The 21,613-nt window shown below is 45.2% G+C and overlaps 1 protein-coding gene across 1 annotated transcript in view; it reads right to left on the bottom strand.

Moving 5' to 3' along the window:
• Nucleotides 1-515: 515 nt before the first annotated feature.
• LOC120752099 (uncharacterized) overlaps nucleotides 516-21,613 on the bottom strand; it is a 25,719-nt gene continuing 4,621 nt past the window's right edge. Inside the window, exons 2-6 of the mRNA XM_058420367.1 lie at nucleotides 17,565-17,671; nucleotides 16,669-16,850; nucleotides 6,353-6,480; nucleotides 1,611-1,743; nucleotides 516-533 (exon numbers count right to left, since the gene is read on the bottom strand). Of these exons, the coding sequence (XP_058276350.1) occupies nucleotides 528-533; nucleotides 1,611-1,743; nucleotides 6,353-6,480; nucleotides 16,669-16,850; nucleotides 17,565-17,671 (556 nt within the window). The 3' untranslated portion in view covers nucleotides 516-527. The remainder of the gene's footprint in view (nucleotides 534-1,610; nucleotides 1,744-6,352; nucleotides 6,481-16,668; nucleotides 16,851-17,564; nucleotides 17,672-21,613) is intronic.

Below are 21,613 nucleotides of genomic sequence, written 5' to 3'. Positions count from 1 at the left end.
GGAAAACACGACTGGATGATGCATCGTACAGAATTAGGAAAATGTGGATGGGATCATGTGGACTCAGGAATTGGGAAAACACAGATGATTGCACACGCAGTCTGGCATGTGGGAAAACGTAGTGTGGAGGGAACGTAGCCTACCATCAGGAAAACATGGACGGGATCCCGCAATCCGGTCGACATTGTGGGAAAACCCACTGGTCACAAGAAATCACAAATCACAGGAAAAGGGCAGCTAAAGGGACAGGTTTAAAGGCAGGGTGCAGCATGCGCTCAGGGTGTGCTCTCAGCGTGTGCAACCTGTCCAGGTGCTCGGCCTACACAGGGGCTGTGGTTCACGCTTGGTGTGTACTCGTGGCAGGTGCATGGGACTGCCAAGTTCAGGAAATGTAGTACTGCAGAGTAGAGCTCTGGCCACAAAACTAAGCCCATCTTCGTATTTTTAATTCTCTTTGCATTCCAGTCTCTTTACCACATCCTCCAATCACTGCCCCGTCAGCACAAGAGAAAGATCCTGTTTCTGTACTACACCTAAACACAGAACTGAACTGGCTGCCTGTTACTGCCAATACCAGCTTTGAAAGTCAGTGTTCAGGGTGAGACATTAAAGGCAAAGCAAAAGGTCAGAGAGCAATAGTCAGGGTGAAAGGCGTGCAGGGCTTTACTGGCTGCCTTGTGTGTGGCAGGGATGGGGACAGTGCAGGGCTGTGGTGGGTTCCTGGATCCAATGAGCCCCCACCCAGCCCAGGCTCAGGCCCCCTGGCAGAGACCTCCCACGACAATACCTGCAGGCTCAGGCGGCCACAGCCAGGGTGGGGACACCGTCAGAAGCACCCTGACTTTGTGACAGGGACAGTTCCTCAAGACCACAGCCAGGACCGGGCATGGCCACGACCACGCCAAACTCTCCCTGTGCTCTGCACGGCAGCGTGGTCTAACAGCTCCAAGGGGGCAAGAGAAGGACACTGCAGAAAGCACAGGATGTGTTCTTACGCCCACAGAGGGAGACTGCTCCCGTGCCACAGGGCTGAGGCCAGAGGGAGCCAAACAGCCCCCATGTGCTGGGAACTTTGACCTGGGGGAGAGGAGGGGAGCAGATAAAATCCATGCAAAGCAGAGGAGGGAAGCGCCTCCAGCCCCAGTGCAGACTGTGAAAAGCTCGTGAAAGGCTGGGCTGTTTTCCTCCTTCTTCCATACCCGTCCCTCCTCAGCCATAGTGCACATCCCTAGAGGAGCAGCGCTGCTGTGGAACTAAGGCCTCAAGTCAGTCGTACCCCATGCTAAGTGACACTTTTTCTCAGGGACACAGGGCATTTCAGCTCAGCCTGGAAGAGACTCCCACTGGAGTTTCAGTGACAGCTGCTGTTGGGTTTCCCAGAGGTGGCTTGCTTCAGCTTGGTTTTGTGAAAAACAAAACAAAACTCACACAAAACCAAAACTAAAATAAAAAAAAACACCACCACAACAACAAAAAAAACCAACAACAACAACAAAAAAACCCACCACCGAACCAAACAAAACAAAAATAAACCCAACAAAAAACCCAAACACAGGTGGAAATTATTTTCTTGCAGAATTTGCCAAGCAAATCCATAACAAAAACATTACCTTGCTTGTCTCACTGGGAATCCTTTTTCTCAAAGTCCCTCTGGACCTGAGGATGCCAGGGTGTTCTGATGTGACAAGAGATGGAAAAAACCTAGGATGTGCCAAGCACCCAGGTGGGTTGCACAGCAGCATTCTGGAGGAAAAAAAAAAACAACGTTCAACTGTTTAGTACACAACACAAAAATTAACTCAGATGGCTCTGGGGAATCCAACAGTGCCTCTCTTTAAAACTCCATTGGGAATCTCCTTTGGGCAGAGCCTCAATCACCTACTCCAATTAACCAGTGTGCACGTGGAACTCTTGGTGTGGAAGAGTCAGTGCAGTTCCTGTGCCCTTATGTACAGAGGATGAAACCAAAACCCAATTTTGCCCCACAAAATCAAATAGAAAATAATTAGAAGAAGGATATTGTGCACTAGAAAAGATCTGCTTGCCTTTGAATGCAGTGCCCCAGAACTCAAATATTCATTCAAAAGAGAAAACACACACAATATGAACAAAACCACCAAGTATTAGACAAACCTCTCCACACAAGTGTCATTCTGCAAAATGGTTTCCCCAGGTCTCTTGGCCTCATCCCAAGGCCTTCTCCATCCTCAGGGTTACTGCACTCACTGCAGGGTACTTGGCAAAAAAAGGAGCAAGTGGAGGCTTTGTGGCTTCCCTGGCATCTTCTCTCTCCGCCAATCCAGGGCAAATCAGAGCCTCCAAGGGAGGCACAGATCCAGCTGCAAGGGCAAGGACTGTTCCATGTCCACAGAAGCTCCGTGGCAATATTCAAACCCCAGCAGCAGCAGCATTGACCACTCGAGGTAGGCAAGAGCACAGCATCAACCAGTGGTGCCCGTTACCCATCACATCCCTGACATGCAGCTGTCCTGGCCCCCAGAGCAGATATCCACATCTGTCATGAAACCAGGGATGAGAACAACATCAGGCCCTTTTTCCCCCCCAAAGAAGAATAAAGTGAAAATAGAAACATCAGCTTCAGGGGGTTTTTGTTTGTTTTTTTAAGAGGTGGTCATAACTCCCCCACAAAGGACAGAGTTATTCAGTGTCTTGGTTCTGAAAGACACTTGTCTGCTAAGGGAGCTAGAGCCTCCCTTGGAATGTAAGAGAATGTAAGCCCCCTTCCCTCTAAATTATTATGATTTTGCAATTAGAGGCTTTCAGGCAAAGATTTGGGAATAGGAGTAACAGTTCTTTACTAGGAAAGGGGTTTTTTTAATTAAAAAAAAAAAAAAGACAAATATAGTTGTATAAAAAAGCCAAGCAAAGTAGCAACGAAAAATCCAAGAAAACCCTGACAGAGTCAGGGATATGACCCGGCACCCTGATGGTCTGGGTGTTGGAAGCAATCCAAATAACTCCTCCCAGAGTAACAGATGTGGTTCTGGGGAGTAGAGATGGTCCTGTAGAAAGTCCAGTGGTGACGAGACAGGTCCGGGCTTCCTCTGGGAATCCAGTGGAAAAACTGGATACCTTCTGTTCTTCAGGCCCAGTTTTGATCTAGCTAGGAACAGTTGGCTCCTCCCCCACTGGCTGGAGCATCTCACAATGGGATGATGGAATGTGTCATGTCACTGGTGGGCCACATTGGCCCATAATCAGAAAACGCTCCCCCTGGAGGATGGAGGGGTGTGCAGTACACCTAAAACCGATTGCCCCAGAGGTGGAAACACAGCCCCACCATCTGCCCTAGACTGATCCAAGCTGCACTGGGAAAGGGTGAGGCTCCGGAACATCTACAGTACATCAATGACATCATTGTGTCGGGGAACACAGCAACGGAAGTGTTTGAGAAAGGAGAGGAGATCATCCACATTCTCCTGGAAGCCGGTTTTGCCATCAAGAAGAGCAAAGTCAAGGGATCTGCCCAAGAGATCCAGTTCCTGAAAGTAAAGTGGCAAGACGGACGGCGTCAGCTACCCACCAAGGTCATCAATAAGACCACTGCAACATCTCCACAGACCAGCAAGAAGGAAACACAAGCTTTCCTAGGCGCCATAGGTTTTTGGAGAATGCACATCCCTGAGTACAGCCAGATTGTGAGCCCTCTCTACCTGGTCACCCGCAAGAAGAACGATTTCCACTGGGGCCCTGAACAGCAACAAGCCTTTGCCCAGATCAAGCAGGAGATCGCTCCTGTGGTAGCCTTTGACCCAGTCAGGATAAGACCAGAGGCAAAGAATGTGCTCTACTCTACAGCTGGGAACAATGGCCTGTCCTAGAGCCTTTGGCAGAAGGTGCCAGGGGATTCTAGAGCCGAAGTCACAGAGGGTCCAAAGCCAACTACACTCCAACAGAGAAGGAAATCCTGGCCGCCTAGGAAAGAGTTCAAGCCACCTCAGAGGTGATTGGCACACAAGCACAACTCCTCCTGGCACCCCAATTACCAGTGCTGGGGTGGATGTTTAAAGGAAAGGTTCCCTCTACCCATCACACCACCTACACCACATGGAGCAAATGGATTGCCCTCATCACTCAGCGCACCTGTATTGGAAACCCAGATCACCCTGAGATTTTAGAAGTAATTACCAACTGGCCAGAAAGTCAAAACTTTAATCTCACGGATGGAGAGGAGCAGGAACAAGTGACACGTGCTAAAGCAACTCCACCATATAACCAACTGCCAGCCAAAGAAACACGCTATGCTCTTTTCACTAATAGTTCCTACTGCATCCTAAGGAGAAACCAGAAGTAAAAAGCAGCCGTATAAAGCCCCACACTGCAAGTTGCACAAGCCACTGAAAGAGAGGGTGGATCGAGTCAACTAACTGAACCCAAAGCTGTTCAATTAGCCCTGGACATTGCTGAAAGAGAGAAGGGACCAAAGCTCTACCTCTACGCCGAGTCACGGATACCCTGATTGGCATTCGCCAGTTCTCTGTGGGCTTTGCTGGAAAGGTGGAAAAAGGCCAACTGGCAGTTTAGGGGGAAACCAATCTGGGCTGCCAATGAATGGTAGGGCACTGCCAGTCGGGTAGAGAAGCTACCTGTCAAAGCCCACCATGTAGATGCCCATGTCCCCAAGAGTTGGGCTAACGAGGAGCACCAGAACAACAAACAGGTAGGTCAGGCTGCAAAGATAGAGGTGTCAAAGATAGACTTAGATTGGCAACACAAGGGAGAGTTGTTCCTAGCTCCATGGGCCCATGATGCCTCAGGTCATCAGGGCAGGGATGCCACCAATAAGTGGGCATGAGACTAAGAGCTGGATCTAACCATGCACAGTATTTCTCAGGTTATCCATGACTGTGAGACGTGTGCTGCCATCAAGCAGGCCAAGCGGGTGAAGCCGCTATGGTATGGCGGGCAAAGGTCCAAGTATAAGTACGGGGAAGCCTGGCAGATTGACTACATCACCCTTCCCCAAACCCGCCAAGGCCAGCGCTATGTGCTGACCATGGTGGAAGCCACCACTGGATGGTTAGAGACCTACCCTGTGCCTCACGCTACTGCCCGGAACACCATGGTGGGCCTTGAAAAGCAAATCCTGTGGAAACATGGGGACCCCGGAGAGAATCGAGTCAGACAATGGGACCCACTTCAAGAACAGCCTTATCAACACCTGGGCTAGAGAACATGCCATTGAATGCACTCCACTCATGCACCTTGAGGGTGGGTCATCAAGCCCCTCCCTTTTGTGGTCACGGCACCTGCCACTAGACCAGGTTGCTCAAAGCCTCATCTAACCTGACACTGAACACTGCCAGGGATAGGGCATCCACAACTTCTCTGAAAAACCCCTCTCACTGCCTTGCCACCCTCACAGTACAGCATTTGTACCTGTTCTGTAATAGAAACATGCCCTCTTGCCATTTAAGGCCATTCCCCTGTGTCCTATCATTCCAAGGTCTTGTATATTTTTTTTTCCAGCCTTCTTATAACCCCCTTTCAGCACAGGAAGGATGCTCTAAGTGTTGCCAAAGCCTTTTTTCCAGGCTGAAAAACCCCAGCCCTCCCAGCTTGCCTTTCTAGGAGAGGTTCTTTAGCCCTTATTTCTCCTCTGGAGTCATTTCAGCAGGTTCACGTCCTTCTCATGTTGGAGGCCCCAGAGCTGGAGACAGCACTCTGTGTCCCAGGAAAACTATTCCGTTCCCTGTGGATCTTTAAGACGTGTCATTTCCTGGTCTTCCATGTCTCAAGGTAGATGATACTGGAATTTACTTTTTTTAGGAATGTAGGAGCATTTGGGATGCTGGCAAAAGGAACAGCCCTAAGTAAAGATCTTTCGTTTTTCCAGAGAGGAAATGTTCTCCTAATGCAGCCTCTCTTTTTTTCCTCTTTTCTTGTCTGTTTTTCTTTGTTTGTTTTTTAATTCTGATTGCAGAACTCAGTTTGAGCACTAAATCACTCATCCAAAAAGGCAATCAGGAGTTATAGCTGCAGTCCTAGATTTTAATGTCAGATAAACAAGATGCAGCATCACATCATTATTTCATTTTAACATTACATTAGCATATTTCCTTATGGAACTGGCGCAGAGCAACTAAAATGCTGGTTTAGGACAGGAAAAATAGCAGAACGTGAATTGGGTCTGTTCTTCAGCAATAGCAGACCTTTGAAACTAAACTCACAGCTCAGGAGCGCAAACTTAAGTGCCATAAAGCTTTGTGGATATAAAAACACTTCACACTGTCAGCTGAACTCAATGTTGTGCTGCATTTCAGTGCAGTCATAGTTTTCTTTTCACATTTGCAGAAGCATCAAGAAAAATTTCAATTCAAGAGCAACTTACCCATAGACTCCAACACTGATGCCACAATATATTAAATAGGACCCGTCCAGTGCTTCCAGACTGTCAAACCCTAGAGAACTTGCTGCTTTCTTACTGTTAGAGCTTATCTCAGCAACTCCATTCTCAATCTGGAAACAAAACAGAAAGCATCACTTGATAACCAATGATTTAGAAATAAGACACAGACCACATGCAGATTCAGTATGTTTCTGTTCATTGTCTGTTTTCAGAGGAAATCAAAGGTGGAGATGTGCTTCAGAAGAATTCTTTATTCCCTAAAATTATCTTCAATTAATCCACCCTTGGCACATAATGCAAAGTTTGGGTGCAGGTTCAGCAAGAGGTAGGGATAACACAGAGCTAGCTTCAGTAAATGAGGAAAAGGGATCATTAGTGTAGAACATCCTCCCCAGAAGAAATCAATACCATGTTGATCTGCTTGTCTCCATTTGATTTCAGTTATTCTGTAATAGCTACACTGAAGCTATTTCATAGAAATTGGAATCCCAGATTGAAAGGCCATTGTCTCAGATGCTGCCTTTGAATTTCATTTCCAAGAGCATTTCTCTGCCCCTGATGCCAGCGTTAGACAGGAAAAGTCCACACTGGGGAGCTGTGGATGCAAATCACAACTTGAGGCCCATTCTCACCAAATTTGATGGAAAATCTTCAGTGGGATTGGATCAGTCCTGAATTATGCACTTGCATTCTACACAGACTGGACTCACTGCCCAGAGTACAGTCCAGATTTTCCCTCCATGCAGGTGACATCAATCCAGACTCCGTGAGCAATCCAGTCTTGGTTTTCTTTTCCCCTTTGCTGACTCCATTCCAGTTTCCAGGAGAAAGCCAGTCTGGGTTTTCCCTCCAACTGTGGGGGGGAGGGGGGGGGATGGGGGTGGGGTGTGTGGGGGGTGTCCCACAGCCCAAGGGTCCAGTTCCAGGCAGTACCTAGAACCGCGGTTCTAGATAGTACCTAGAACCGCGGTTCTAGATAGTACCTAGAACCGCGGTTCTAGATAGTACCTAGAACCGCGGTTCTAGGTCACTCTAGGTAGGTGGAACCCAACCTAACCCCTTGAACCTCCATTGACCAAATCTCCACCCCCTCCCCCCCCCCCCCACTAGTCCTATCGTGCTGACTCCTTCCTCTAATACTCATAGCAAGCCAAAATCACCTGGAACAAGAACCCCCCAATCCACAAACAAATTTGTATCACAACAGTAATCATAGTTTGTTGTCATGCATTCATTGGGTTTCTATTGCATCGGATTTATAATGTTTTTTTCTATCTGGCCTTGCCCAGCAGTGCCCATCTCCCCCACACTGAAATGTCACCTAACTCTCTTCCCCTGCTGCTTCTCCCTTATTGGGTGCTGCCTCTGGGCCCTGCCCCTGGGGAAAAAGCCCCGACGGGGGAGGCGCCAGCTCTCTCTGGTATTGGCCAGCCATTGGGAAAGGTCGCCAGCAAAGCAGGCAGGACTTGAGAATCAAAGCTGTAAAATCCCACCTGGTGCCAGAGAGCAGACTCTTTCATTTTGCCATTGGCAGTCGTCTAGTCTCGTGGGGAAATTCTACAACTGGCACGCAACGTGCGGCTCCAAGCCACAAAAGGTTCCCAAAAAGCTGGAAGAACCACTTGGGGAGCATGTGGCCCAGGAATCTCACGCGGCTACGTGAGTCACGAAACGTAGCCCACCCACGCAGAGACAGACCCATCAGGCTTGGCGTTCGCTGCGGAGTCTCCGAAACACAGGATTCGACAGGCCAGGGCTACAGTTTTCTCCTTTGCACTCAAAAAACCCATCGGAGTGCTGCAAAGAAGCCCCCCGAATGGCAAGCTGCTCCCAGAGAAGGTGACCACATGTTCATGGAAATATGACCCTGGGAACCAAGACTGGAAGCTCTTTTTGCACCAAAAAGGGTCAGTCTCAGGCAAAAGGAGTGATTGGGAAAGAAAGGAAAGGAGCGTGGGAATTTTGGCGAGTACCACTTTTGGTTTTCTAAGGGAAAATCTTTTCCAGAGGCAGTGTTCCTCAGGGAAAAAGGGTTTTGCTTTCAGAGTGAACCTTCCAAGTGCTTTAAGAGCACGCTTCTTTCGGCAGCCTGGGGCGGTGGAAAAGGAAACTGTTTCCCGTTTTGGCTTTTTTTTTTTCTCTCCAGCGAGCTTTTTTTTCCTTTCACTTTCTCAGTCACAATAAAGAGGCCACAGAAACTCAAAATCTGAGCCAAAAATGGGTGCTAGGCTGTCTGTGTCTCACAAAAGAGTCTATTACCATATTTCATATGCCTTGGATGATGGCGAGACCCATTATTCAAAGAAACAGCTGAAAAAATTAACTCTGCGGTTGTTTTCTCAGTTTCCACATTTATCATTCGAGCAAATAAGCTCCCCAGAATTTTGGGAGGCTGTAACAAAAAAAAAAAATTTACTCTGGCTCCTCTAATAACAGAGAAGATGCAAATTTTGCTTTTTATAGCTTAAAAATTAAGTTTGCATTGCAAAAGCAAAATAAAAAGGAAAAAAAAAAAGCCAGTTCTTTGTGACTTTTCCCCAGCTTGTACCTTTGCAGGCAGTCTGAGTGCTCAAACCTTCCATCTTAGTGGTCCCCAGGTGGGGGGGGAGGTCACAAGATGGAGGGGATTCCTTTGTCCCAAATGGCCGAAGCCATGTGCTCCCAAGCTATGAGGAGTCTCTCCCTTTGTCTGTCCCCCCTTCCTGCAATTCCTTCTTCTCCCCAGACACCTCCTTCCCTTCAGTGCCGCCCCTGGCACTGCCCTCTCCTCTGACTCTGCCCCCTACCCTCAAACCTCTGCCCTCCGACTCTGCCACATGTGACTCAAGCCTCCAGCCCCTCCCTGCCCCTGCTTCCCACGGGTTCCCAGCCCACAGTCCCGGTTCCCACGCCCCGGAGGGAGCACAGGGAGTCGGGAACCCAGAAGCAATCCCAGCTTTTCTGCCACCCCTTTCACATATCAACAATCAAAAAGAGCGAGTGCTGTCCACAGTAACTGGGACCCCTTCCCTCATCAAGCAATTCAGGGCTTATGCAAAGCTCAGGCCAAATTAAAGATGAAAGAGAATATTTCTGCAAACATTTGAAAGCAAATTTAGCAAGAAGTACTACAGTTCCCTTGGACCTCCAAAAAGATTTGCTTCCAGAGCTCTGGCAAAATCCTGAAATGGCTGTTGATAGTAAGAATCTGCCAATTCAATTAGCAACCCAGCCCGATGAGTCTTTCCAGCCTTACAGTAAAATAAAGCAGCTCCCATCAGAACCTTTAGGAACATTTGTGGAGCGGTTAACCCGAGCTATTGAGTTACAGGTTAAGAATGAGAGAGCCCAGGAACAGGTCCTGGAGGAGATGGCTCTGGCCAATGCAGACAAACAGTGCAAGGCACCTATCCTCAGCCTGTCTATAGAAGTGGATCCAACTTTACGTGACATGCTCCAGGTGTGTGCCAGGAAGATTCCCTTCATAAAAGCTCATCCAAACCACAGTTCCAGAGTCAAGCCGCCGCTGCAGACACCGTGCTTCCTGTACCTGTGCCACAGCCACCGCCCAAGAGAGGAACAACGTGTCTCCTGTGCAATCAGGCTGGACATTGGCTATCTCAATGCCCTTTAAAGAAGCAACTTATGGACTTTCGGGACAATGGGGGCAGGAGGTCTCAAAGGTCCAAAGGGAATTTCTCAAAAAAACTAGAAAATGTAAATGTTAAACGAAATAATCCTGCTTTAACCAGTTCTGCCTTTCAGCAAAAGTCACCGGATATGATAGTAAAGGATCCAGCCACCAGAGAAACAAAACGTCCTCATGATCAGGTCACCTGGGGTCGTGGGTACGCCTATGTGTCCACTGCTCCAGATCCCAAGTGGGTGCCAGCTGAGTGGGTGCAACCTTTCATCCCCAAAACTGCAAAACCACCTGCAGAGGGCCCACAAGTGGCCAGTGCCGCCAAAAGGAGGAGAAAGCACCCAACCTTCTCCTTCTAATTATCATTATTCCTTAACAGCATTTTTCTAAACAGCTTGCACTAAAAGTCATTTTTCTTTTGCAACGTTAAAGGTAACTCAAGGTCCGAACTCTGAGCAGCTCCCACCAACCGAGCCTTCCTCCTTCTTAATTTAATAAGAAAAGGGGAAATGTTGTCATGTATTCATTGGGTTTATATTGCATTGGATTTGTAATGTATTTTTCTATCTGGCCTTGCCCAGCAGTGCCCATCTCCCCCACACTGAAATGGAACCTAACTCTCTTCCCCTGCTGCTTCTCCCTTATTGGGTGCTGCCTCTGGGCCCTGCCCCCTGGGGAAAAAGCCCCGATGGGGGAGGCACCAGCTCTCTCTGGCATTGGCCAGTCATTGGGAAAGGTCGCCAGCAAAGCAGGCAGGACTTGAGAATCAAAGCTCTAAAATCCCACCTGGTGCCAGAGAGCAGACTCTTTCACTTTTGCCATTGGCAGTCATCTAGTCTTGTGGGGAAATTCTACAATAGTTCAACCCTTCATCCTCCTGGCCTTCTCAGCCTCACAACTAATACTCTTCTACATCACATTTGAGGCCACCCACGTCCCGACCTTGATCCTCATCACCCAAGGAGGGAACTGGCCCAAACGACTAAATGCCGGCATTTGCCTCCTATTCTACACACTCACCAGCTCACTGCCCCTGCTCATCGCCACCCTCCACCTACATAACCAAACAGGCACCCTCGACTTCCCAATTCTCAAACTTTCACACCCAACAATCACCTCCTCCTGAACAGGCATCGCATCAAGCCTCACCCTCCTAATAGCTTTCATAGTTAAAGCTCCCCTCTAGGGACTACATCTAGGACTCCCCAAAGCTCATGTAGAAGCCCCTATCGCAGGATCCATGCTCCTCACGCCCCTGCTACTAAAGCTAGGAGGATACGGCATTATATGAATAACCATCCACGTAAACCTAACATCAAACAACCTCCACTACCCCTTTATTACCCTCGCTCTATGAGGGGCACTGATAACCAGCACCATTTGCCTACGTCAAATCGACCTAAAATCCCTAATTGCCTACTCATCAGTCAGCCACATAGGCCTGGTTGTTGCCGCAACCATCATTCAAACCCAATGAGCCTTCTCAGGGGCAATAATCCTAATCATCTCACACGGACTGACCTCCTCAATACCCTTCGGCCTAGCCAGCACCAACTACAAATGCACCCACAGCCGAATCCTCCTACTAACACGAGGCATGACACCCCTCCTACCTCTCATGGCCACCTGATGACTACTACCAAACCTAACAAACATAGCACTACCCACAACACCTAACCTCAGAGCAGAGCTAACCATCATCATCGCCTCGTTCAACTGATCTTCGCTCACAATCCTCCTCACAGGGGCCGCAATCCTCCTCACCGCCTCATACGCTTTAGACATACTAACAATGACACAACAAGGCACTCTTCCATCCCACATCACATCAGTCCAAAACTCCTCCACACGAGAACATCTCCTCAGAGCCCTACACATAATCCCCATGATTCTCCTCATCTTCAAGCCTGAACTCATCTCTAGCACCCCCATATGCAAGTAGAGCTGAACCAAAACATTAGACTGTGATTCTAAAAAGAGAAGTTAAAACCTTCTTACCTGCCAAGGGGAGGTTTAACCAACAAGAACTGCTAATTCTTGCATCTGAGTCTAAATCCTCAGCCCCCTTACTTTCAAAGGATAACAGTACTCCAATGGCCTTAGGAGCCACTCATCCCTGTGCAAATCCAGGTGAAAGTAACAGACCTCCCATGAGTCCTAAACACCCTCCTACTACTAACCCTAATAACCCTTTCCACCCCCATGATCCTCCCACTCCCATCACCCAACCTTAAAAACAGCCCAGCCACCATCACAAATACAGGAAAAACCTCCTTCCTCATCAGCCTAATCCCGATATCAAGCCACATCTACACAGGGACGGAAAGTCTCATTTCCCTCTGAGAAGGAAAATTCATCATCACCTTCAAAAGCCCAATCAGCCTAAAGATAGACTTCTACTCCCTCACATTCTTCCCCATCACCCTATGCGTATCCTGGTCTAGCCTACAGTTTGCAACATGATACATAGCCTCAGATCCATACATCACAAAATTCTTCTCCTACCTCCTCCTATTCCTTATGGCTATACTAATTCCAATTGTTGCCAACAACCCCTTCGTGCTACTCATCGGCTGAGAAGGAGTGAGCATTAGATCCTTCCTTCTGATCAGCTGATGACATGGCCGAGCAGAAGCTAATACCGCCACCCTCCAAGCCATCCTCTACAACCGAGTTGGCGATGTCAGACCTATTCTCTGCATAGCATGACTAGCCTACACCTCAAACCCCTGAGAAATCCAACAACTCTCCTCCCCTTCCCAAATGCCCACGCTCCCCCTCCTGGGACTCCTTCTGGCAGCAACAGGCAAATTTGCCCAATTCAGCCTCCACCCATGGCTCCCAGCCGCCATAGAAGGCCCAACCCCCATCTCCGCTCTACTCCACTCCAGCATGATAGTAGTGGCCGGAATCTTCCTCCTTATCCAAACCCACCCTATATTTAACACTAACCAAACCGCCCTCACTCTATGCCTGTGCCTAGGAGCTCTTGCCACACTATTTGCCGCTACATGCGCGCTCACCCAAAACGACATCAAACAAATCATCGCCTTTTCCACCTCAAGCCAACTAGGCCTCATAATAGTCACCATCGGACTCAACCTCCCACAACTAGCCTTCCTCCATATTTCAACTCACGCATTCTTCAAAGCCATACTATTCCTGTGCTCAGGCTCCATCATCCACAACCTTAATGGACAACAACACATCCCAAAAATAGGAGGATTACAAAAAAACGTTACCAACAACTACCTCCTGCCTCACCATTGGCAACCTAGCCTCAATAGGAACTCCGTTCCTTGCAGGCTTCTAGGTAGGTGGAACCACTGTTCTAGGTGGGGGGGAGGGGATCCAGAGCCCAGCAGAAGCAGAGAGTCCATGCTTGCCTGCTGTCCAGGGCAGATCCAACAGCTCCAGGCCAACCTTAAAATGCCCCCCTAGAGGACTGAGGAGTGGTGAAAGAGGTAAGAAACACTGCCTCACCTGGTTTTAATGGCTGGGCCATTATCAGAAGGCATCAGTCTCCCTCTCCCCTGGAAGGGTAAGAGAAGGATAAAACATGTCCCAAAAACCTGCTTTCCACAGATGAAATAGAACACACATATTTACCAAGCTAAAAGACAGTTTGAATGATCAAAAGATTTTCTGCTTGCATTATAATTTTTTTTATCATAGAATAGTTAAGGTTGGAAAAGACCTTTGCGATCATGGAGTCCAACTGTTAACCCAGCACTGACCAGTCCACCACTAAGCCATGTCCCCAAGAAACACATCCCATGTCTTAAATCTCTCCAGGGACGGTGACTCCTCCACTTCTACAGAACACTCCAGGAAAGACTGACCTTCACTATAAGCTACATAACCCATCAAGTAAAAATTTCCAGTGCTCTCAGATTAAAGCAGGTGGCTAAAGAGTGGCTTCAGCCATTTCCAAAGATTACTACTTGACTGAGCAAGTGGGGAAAACAGCAGTTTAAGAAAAAGCAACTACTTAAATCATTCTTCTTGCTGCTGCATTGTCAGACCTGAACCAATGACTGAGCAAATCATCTGGAAGGCATGCCAAGTCCTGCCTCAATATTTGGAAAAAAACACCTGTTGAGGGAGAACAAAATCCTTTGATTACCCAACTAAAATGAATGGTTTAACAAAAAGAAACATAGATTATTTGAATTTATTGATAATGATGAAGAACACACAGATCTCTTTTTAAGCTCTGTGTTAAACCATAACACGTGTTTGACTACAAATCTAGTTATACCATCTAATTTCATCTGCATCCTGACTCTTAATCTTTTTTTAAGTAGAACATAAAATATGACAATAAAAAGCCTCAAAGCATCTTTCAAATGTCAGATCAAAAACTGCCACAGCCTACAAGCACATGCAGATGGTGAGGTGGTTTATGCTGAGTACTTGTACATGGATTTCCAAATAAACGCAACGCTCTTACACATTTGCAAATGTAAAATGGGCATGAAAGATACACACAAGTATATTCTTCCAATTCTTGATTTTTCCCAGATTGCCTATTTTCCAAATTTTAGCAATATTAATATCTTTAGAATATTCCATTAGGGAAAAAATACCCAGGCAAGTAACTGACACTGAAGTTGTAGAAACTTGTTAATGAGAGTGAATTCCAGCACCAACAAGCAACATTGTTGTAATGTTTATAGTAAGTAACAGCACAGTCTCCCAGGAAACCTGATCTGCTCCTCCAGGTTCCTCATACAGATTTCCTGGTTAAATGGTTATCTGCCACACTTAGAAAAACTTCCGTTAAGGCTCTGAAAAGTTTTCCAACACAAACAGGATGAACAGAGCCCCTGCCTCAGAATACTCTGTGAATTTTTTTCCATGAAAGTGATTCACACACCTGTGAAATATTAAGGACTTGCTATGGAAGTAGCTACTTAACCTTCTGAGCTTCTAATCTCCTGCCCAGAAGACAACTGAACAGAAGTAGAGCCAGCATTACAAGTGTAAAATATTTGGGATTCAGCAAGCAAAATCTCACTTAGAAGACACCGGCCAGACTCATTCATCTGCTTCTTGTGACAGTCAAAACAGTCCAAAGAAAGAGTGAGGAGAACCTCATGCCCCAGCTTTATCTGAAGAATTTGAGAGGACACCATTTTTCTACTTCCTTAGTTTCATTGCTCAATAACCACAGTGACCCTAGCAACTCTATCCTTTTAAAAAGATGCAAAGGACAAAATACGATTTCGCAGAGAAAGAACAGCAAGAAAAATACTGATCAAACAGGTCCAAACCCAAATGTTCTGCTCAGTTTACCTGGAAACGTTTCAAATCTAAATTCAAAAACAATGAAAGGAATTATCAAACCCTTATGCAAAGCAAGCAGTTTAACGCTGCAAGCTTTTCAGAAAGGTAATACCGCAGAGTCTTCGCGATTATCTTCTGATTCTTACCGATGCAAACTTGTGTCCTAAGCTTATCCATTCTTTTTGCACCAGAACTTCAAAGCCTTCAACAGTTCTGTAGTAGCTGTCCAGCACGAGCACGGCCAGGGAGGTGAGCTGCGCCGTGCGGTCCCAGCCGGCGCCGCAGTGAACCGGCGCCGAGCTCCGGCCCGAGGACACCTCGTCTGGCACCTGAATGGCTCCCATCAGCACCAGCTGCCCAGGAGCAAGACACACCAAACAAACGACACAGCTTATTTCTGCTCAAATCAGAACCGTAGCTTCCTTTCTTTGTATCTGAATTAATGCTGTTTCCATTAAAATACCTGAAAAGAGCAGTGTAAGTAGCTGGAGAATAATTTTCTAGGAGACCAAGGCAATTTCTTGCATAAAAATAGAGAAACAGATCGGTTCCCTAATCCCTTAGTAAGATCAAATTCATCTCACGGTAAATTCTTAAAAAACAGGGCAGAAAACAGTAACCTTGATAAACCAAAGAACATAAGCTTCTTTTTCAAAGAAAGAGAGGATTTACCATAGGATATACTCTCTCCAAAAATTTAGTGTTATTTCATTTGACTCCTTTCTTTGAACTAAATGACTGAATTATCTCAGATGTTGGAAAAAAGAGCTTGCACACCCTTCTAATCTACTTATTTTTCCAAATATTAAATTAAGATTAAAATGTTATTAAGTAGGAGTCATTACATAATACTCTAATTACTTTTGCACAGCTGTACTTGAGGCAAAAGATTCAAAGGCCAGCTAGCAGGAACACTGGTGAACTACTAGCTTAAGTATTTTATTTGTGCTACCAGATGAAAATTACAAAACTTAAGAATTAATTTATTAGGAATTAATTTAAAAAACAATCATTCACAAGATAAGTCACGTACACACAGCTGAAGTATTTACTAGTATTTCACAATGACGGTCATCTGCAGGCCTGTATTGCAAGAAACCAAAATAAATCAGTTCTCGCTCACGTAAAGCAAATCAAAGAAAGCATTCCTCTACTAAAGATTCTTGAAGCAGGCAACAAACATTCAATGTCACCTGCTGTTGCTTAGCTATGAGTCTCGTAACATACTCTAAGATTAGTTGGCTAAAAAAGCCAACACCCAGGGATGTTGTTTTTGTAGTTCAAGTAGTTTGATGTGTTCTAGGACTACGTCAAAGCTCAGCAAAGAAAGCAAGTATGATATGACAGATTTGGACAAACACTTTTCAAACAATCAAGGAAAAGTTACCTTGATATGTTCTAACCAATGGGTTGATTCCAGACTTGACAACCAATGTGATTCTTCCACATTAGGATAAACAATGTCCTTCAGCTTCTTCAAAGATTCCCACATGACATGATTATTGTGAAGGTCCCAGAAGAAAAGTTCTGCATTGGGATGTGTATCTTCACCTTCATATCCTCCCCCAGCTGCCTACAAACAAGAGAGCTGAAATTAACCTTAGTCCCATAGACACCCTTTTCAACAGAAAAAGAAAGGCATGAATGTCATTTGACATGGAAATAGACAAAAGCGATAAAATGTATGGCCAAATAAATTTAGGAGTTCAGTTAAGAAGATACTTTAATTTAAAAATTATGTTCAAGATTCTTAGATTCTGTCTTTAAGAAGTAAATTAGCAATAACATTAAGGTTTACTTTAAACTATCTTCCCTAAAATGAAATTTTAGTGATGAAGACTAGACATATGTTTAGACTGTTAAGCTATTAAGGGGCCACATAAGTAAAGTGTCCTGCTGCTGCTCTTTCAAAACATTTCACGGCCACCACTGCAGAGGATGTGCCTGGTCACAAAAGGAAGCAGAAAACCCATACACATTTTAAGGCACAAAGCCACCAATGAGACTTTCCAAAGATAAACACAGAATTGTTTGGGTTGGAAAAGACCTTTAAGATCATTGAGTCCAACCATTAATCCAGCAGTGCCAAGCCCACCACTAAACCACCCCCTCAAATGCCACACCTTTTAAATACTTCCAGGGACAGTGATTCAACCACTTCCCTGCACAGCCTTTCCACAAATAAAATTTTCCTGATGTCCAGTTTAAACCTCCCCTGGTGCAACTTGTGGCCATTTCCTCTTGCCCCATCATTTGTTACTTCGGAGACAAGACCAACCCCACCTGGCTCCAACCTCCTTTCAGGTAGTTGTACAAAAGTGATAAGGTCCCCCTTGAGCCTCCTTTTCTTCAGACTGAACATCAGCTCCCTCAAGCTCAGAGAGCACTTCCTGCAGACAGCAAAAACCCACCATAAATTGGGAGAAATAAATTTTGCCTTTCCATGCCATCGCAGGCACCAGCTGTACATCAGACAAGAGCCTAAAGCACTGTGCAGCTTTTCCCCGTGAGTGCCACCTACACTGCTGTGCAGCAACACAGTACTCTGTGCTCTCTCTTTCCTCAGATGCGGGGTTATCAGAGCTGCCAGGCTCTGCAGTGAAAGAAGCAATGAGTGTATTTTTCTCTTTGAGTATTATGAGGTCTTTGTGAAGAATGATCGTAACTTCAGCATCAGGGCTGCTGCAGCTCCTGGCTGTGTCTTGACTTATGTACAAGGAACTGAGCAATGCATGAGTAGCACAGCCCAAGATTTTGCTGAGACAAATCTTAACAGCTGTTCACAAAATATTTTCAGTGCTGATCAACGCTGATTTGCACTTCTTATGTCATCCTCCCTCAGACCCAGAAATGGATCCTACTGCGTCTACTGCTCTGATTGAGCATTTCATATTTAGACATATGAGGAGCTACTTAAAACATGTACATATCAAGTTTGTCTATAAGACATCTTAAATTTTTCTGCAGTTCTTGGACAAACACATTTTTTTTACCCCATTTGTTTCAAAGATGTAACTGACAATCTTTCCAAAAGGCAAACAGAAAGATTCCATCTTTTGTTTGCCCCAAAAAATGCAGTGTGCAGAGGATAATGGGATTTGTGCAATATTAAGCAGTGATACAGCTTATCAGTTAAAAAAAAAAAATCACAAAAAAAAAGAGCACAACATTAAAAAGGAACACACCTTCAGTTGAAAAAATGAAGGAAAAACCTTTTGAACGCCACAGAGCCTGTGTGATCCTGCACACAGAGGTTACTACCTCCCTTCTGGGTCTCCAGCTGTCTCAGCTTTCTCCAAATACTGAAATAGGGGCCCTGAACTACTTTTAGTGCAAAGCCAACAATTTCAATAAAAAGCTATTAGCTATCAAAATTAAATAATTATCCTTTCAAACTACCCTCCGCAGAAATATTGTTGCATCACTGGAGTTGAATATTTTGACCACAGAGTATTAAGAGAAGATAGCTGCACAGCTTTTCCTTCCTTGCAATATCTTATGTCCTATAAACTTAAGGTAGGTGGGACCCTGGGCAGGATTCTATCAAGTATTAAGAGAAGATATTTTGACAGCTTTTTCTTCCTTGCAGTATCTTACATACTGTAAACTTAAAGTAGATTCAACTTGGGCTATATTGCTATGCCACCTTGTCAACATCCAATACTTGTTCAGATGAGATTCTTCATTTTATAAAGGTAAAAAGCATATTTACTCAGAAAGCTGCTTAAAAAAACCACCTCCCATATGAAGTATCCTTTTTTTAATATATTTTAAGTGAGAAATGCCAGGTGAGACAAAGGCACAGCAGCTCCAGTTTTTTTATGTCAGCAGAGACTAAGTAATTGGAGCTCACGTGAATTTAAACTAAGGCTGCACCAACCAGAGAGAACAAACAAGCCCTAGAAAAGTGACTTTTAAAGGCTGTGACAACCCTGGACAGCTCCACGCTGCACAATGGAAATTCTGACTGCGGCGGGTCCCAGCACACCCGAGCTGGTTGTTGATCCTCCAGCCACAGGAAGAGCTCAGCAGAGGCCACAGAGCCCACCCAGGACCCTGGACACTCACCTCAGAGCCAGCCCACTGCCCGAGCTCAGAAAAGCAAAAGCTCCTTTGGACACTGCTCATGCCTTGCAATCACAGTGAACTCCTGCTCACACAGGGAACAGCACCAAGCGTTTCCAAAACCTTCTGTTTGCTCCTTCGCTTTCTGTATTACTTCCTCCCCTTACAGCACATTCACTAGGTTTGGGCTGAACTGTAGCATTCCGTGAGGTGTGGTAAGATTCTGAAATAATCCAGAACACTGACTATAATTCACACTGAGATGTGGAAAAATTAAACAGGCAGAGATCCTGTCAGGTTCTCAGAAAAAATTCTCTTTGAGGAACCTGACAAGACAGCAGGACAGAGCTCCCCTTTGCCTCACGCTGATACCCCACCAGGCCACTTCAACCAAACAAGATGTGTGTGGTCTTGCAGCAGATGTTTTTGTTTCTGTGTGTGCAAGTTTACTTTGTGTAAGATTCCTCCAGTTCTCCCCAGACCCATCTATGTAAACATTCTTCACAGTGAGAATAAATTCATTATCTGACTTCAACTTCTATAGAAAACTTCCCTCTAAAATTACAACCAACTACTCTGATTCATTTCCAACACTTCAATGATGCAAATTAGAGCCAATCAAGTTGAATAAATATGTAATGAAGATAAGGTGTTATCTGTCACAGTATTTTTTTAAATCATGAAATACTTTCACTAAAATTAATGTGAGTTAATTTCATCAGTATGCAAGTGGAAGAATACTTCTACTGCTAAAAAAATTTTGCTTTGAAATCCAGTCATACCTAAAAATCTTAAATACTAATAAGCACATTTATAATCACCCACATTTCCATAAATAAACTAAGTCCTAGTAATTAATTATAGAGCACTCATTAGACAGCATTTAGAACAGCGACAACTTTTGGACCCCAGTACAAGACAAGCATTGGTAAATTGCAATGAGTTCAGCTGAGGTTCCCCAAGAGGAGCAGAACATGGAGCCCCTGCCCTCCCTACAGTGAGAAGCTGAAGGAGCTGGGAATTGCTCAGCCTGAAGAAGAGACAGCTTCAGCAGTACCTCACAGCCACTCACTGCTGTCTTTGAAGCCGTTGCTGAGAAGGCACAGCCAGGGTCTTCAAAGTGGTGAGCAACAAGATACAACAGAAATTAAACTCGATTCTAGCTTGATTTTAGGGGAAAAAAAAACCTACAAACCCCTTCCTTTGCACTTGTAAGGCAGTGAGGCTGTGCAACCAGGCCCCAAGGAAGTTGCAGACTTCATCCTCAGGTTTCTAAGACCCTGCTGGATAGAGCTTTGAGCAACTGGGTCTGATCCTGCTTTGAGCAAGGGGTTGAACTGGAGGCCCCCTGAAGTCCCTACCAACCTGGATTATGCTTCTGTGATCTTCAGACAATAGACAAGATTAAGGTCTCATTAAAAAGTACCCATCAAACAAGGACACACCCTTAAGGAAGCAGACTTCTCTATACCAAGAGAAAGTGACTTTTCAAAAACATTTTAAACTAACATGAAATATTTCCTTTTTTAATATTATTTCTTACTCTAATTGTAGAAGCAGCTTCTGGTAGCCACCCAAAGTAATATTGCCATGAACAATTCAAAAAAACGTACTCCACCACAGCCTTAAAAGAGCTACAACTTCCTCATTATCACAGTAGTCCTTCCACACAGGGAGAAACCTTTCAAGTAGTTTTCCACTGCAAGCACATTTTATTCCCTGGTATCACTCCTGTACTTCTTGACTTGCACAAAAATTGATTACCATACAAAGCTCACATGTCTCAGCAGCTGAACAAAAGGGAATTACGCTGCAAATTTAAAACAAATCAGATAACTTTGTTTGTGACATTCTGCAGTTAGCAGTAGTTGAACATTCATTCCTGAATCCAGACTTAGCAAGGAGACAAAGCAATTTTACTGGATTTAACTTGAGCTTGATAGAGTAGAAGATAGGCTGTCATGGGATCTGATAGATAATATTTGCACTTTATATCACCATTACAAATAAAAGCAGCACATTATTTAGCAGCAATACATAAAATTATTTGCTAAGGCCTGTTGACCAGCAATTGTCAAGAGTTCTATTCCTTACAATTTATGCTAACAATCATTTCTGTCCACTTGTACTCACTTATTGCTAATCCTGTATTTGTTCTACATGTACTACCTTTCCCTCGCCACAATTATCTTTTTTCCTGGACTGCTTCTTAATATTCAGTCTGGTAGCTGAGTTCTAAAGTGGAAATTCAGTCCTGTGAGTGGATC

This window comes from Hirundo rustica, chromosome 4 (genome assembly GCF_015227805.2).
Source record: "Hirundo rustica isolate bHirRus1 chromosome 4, bHirRus1.pri.v3, whole genome shotgun sequence".
NCBI classification, from domain to species: domain Eukaryota; kingdom Metazoa; phylum Chordata; class Aves; order Passeriformes; family Hirundinidae; genus Hirundo; species Hirundo rustica.
Note: the sequence above shows the minus strand (reverse complement) of the source record. Positions and strands in the feature narration are given on the sequence as shown.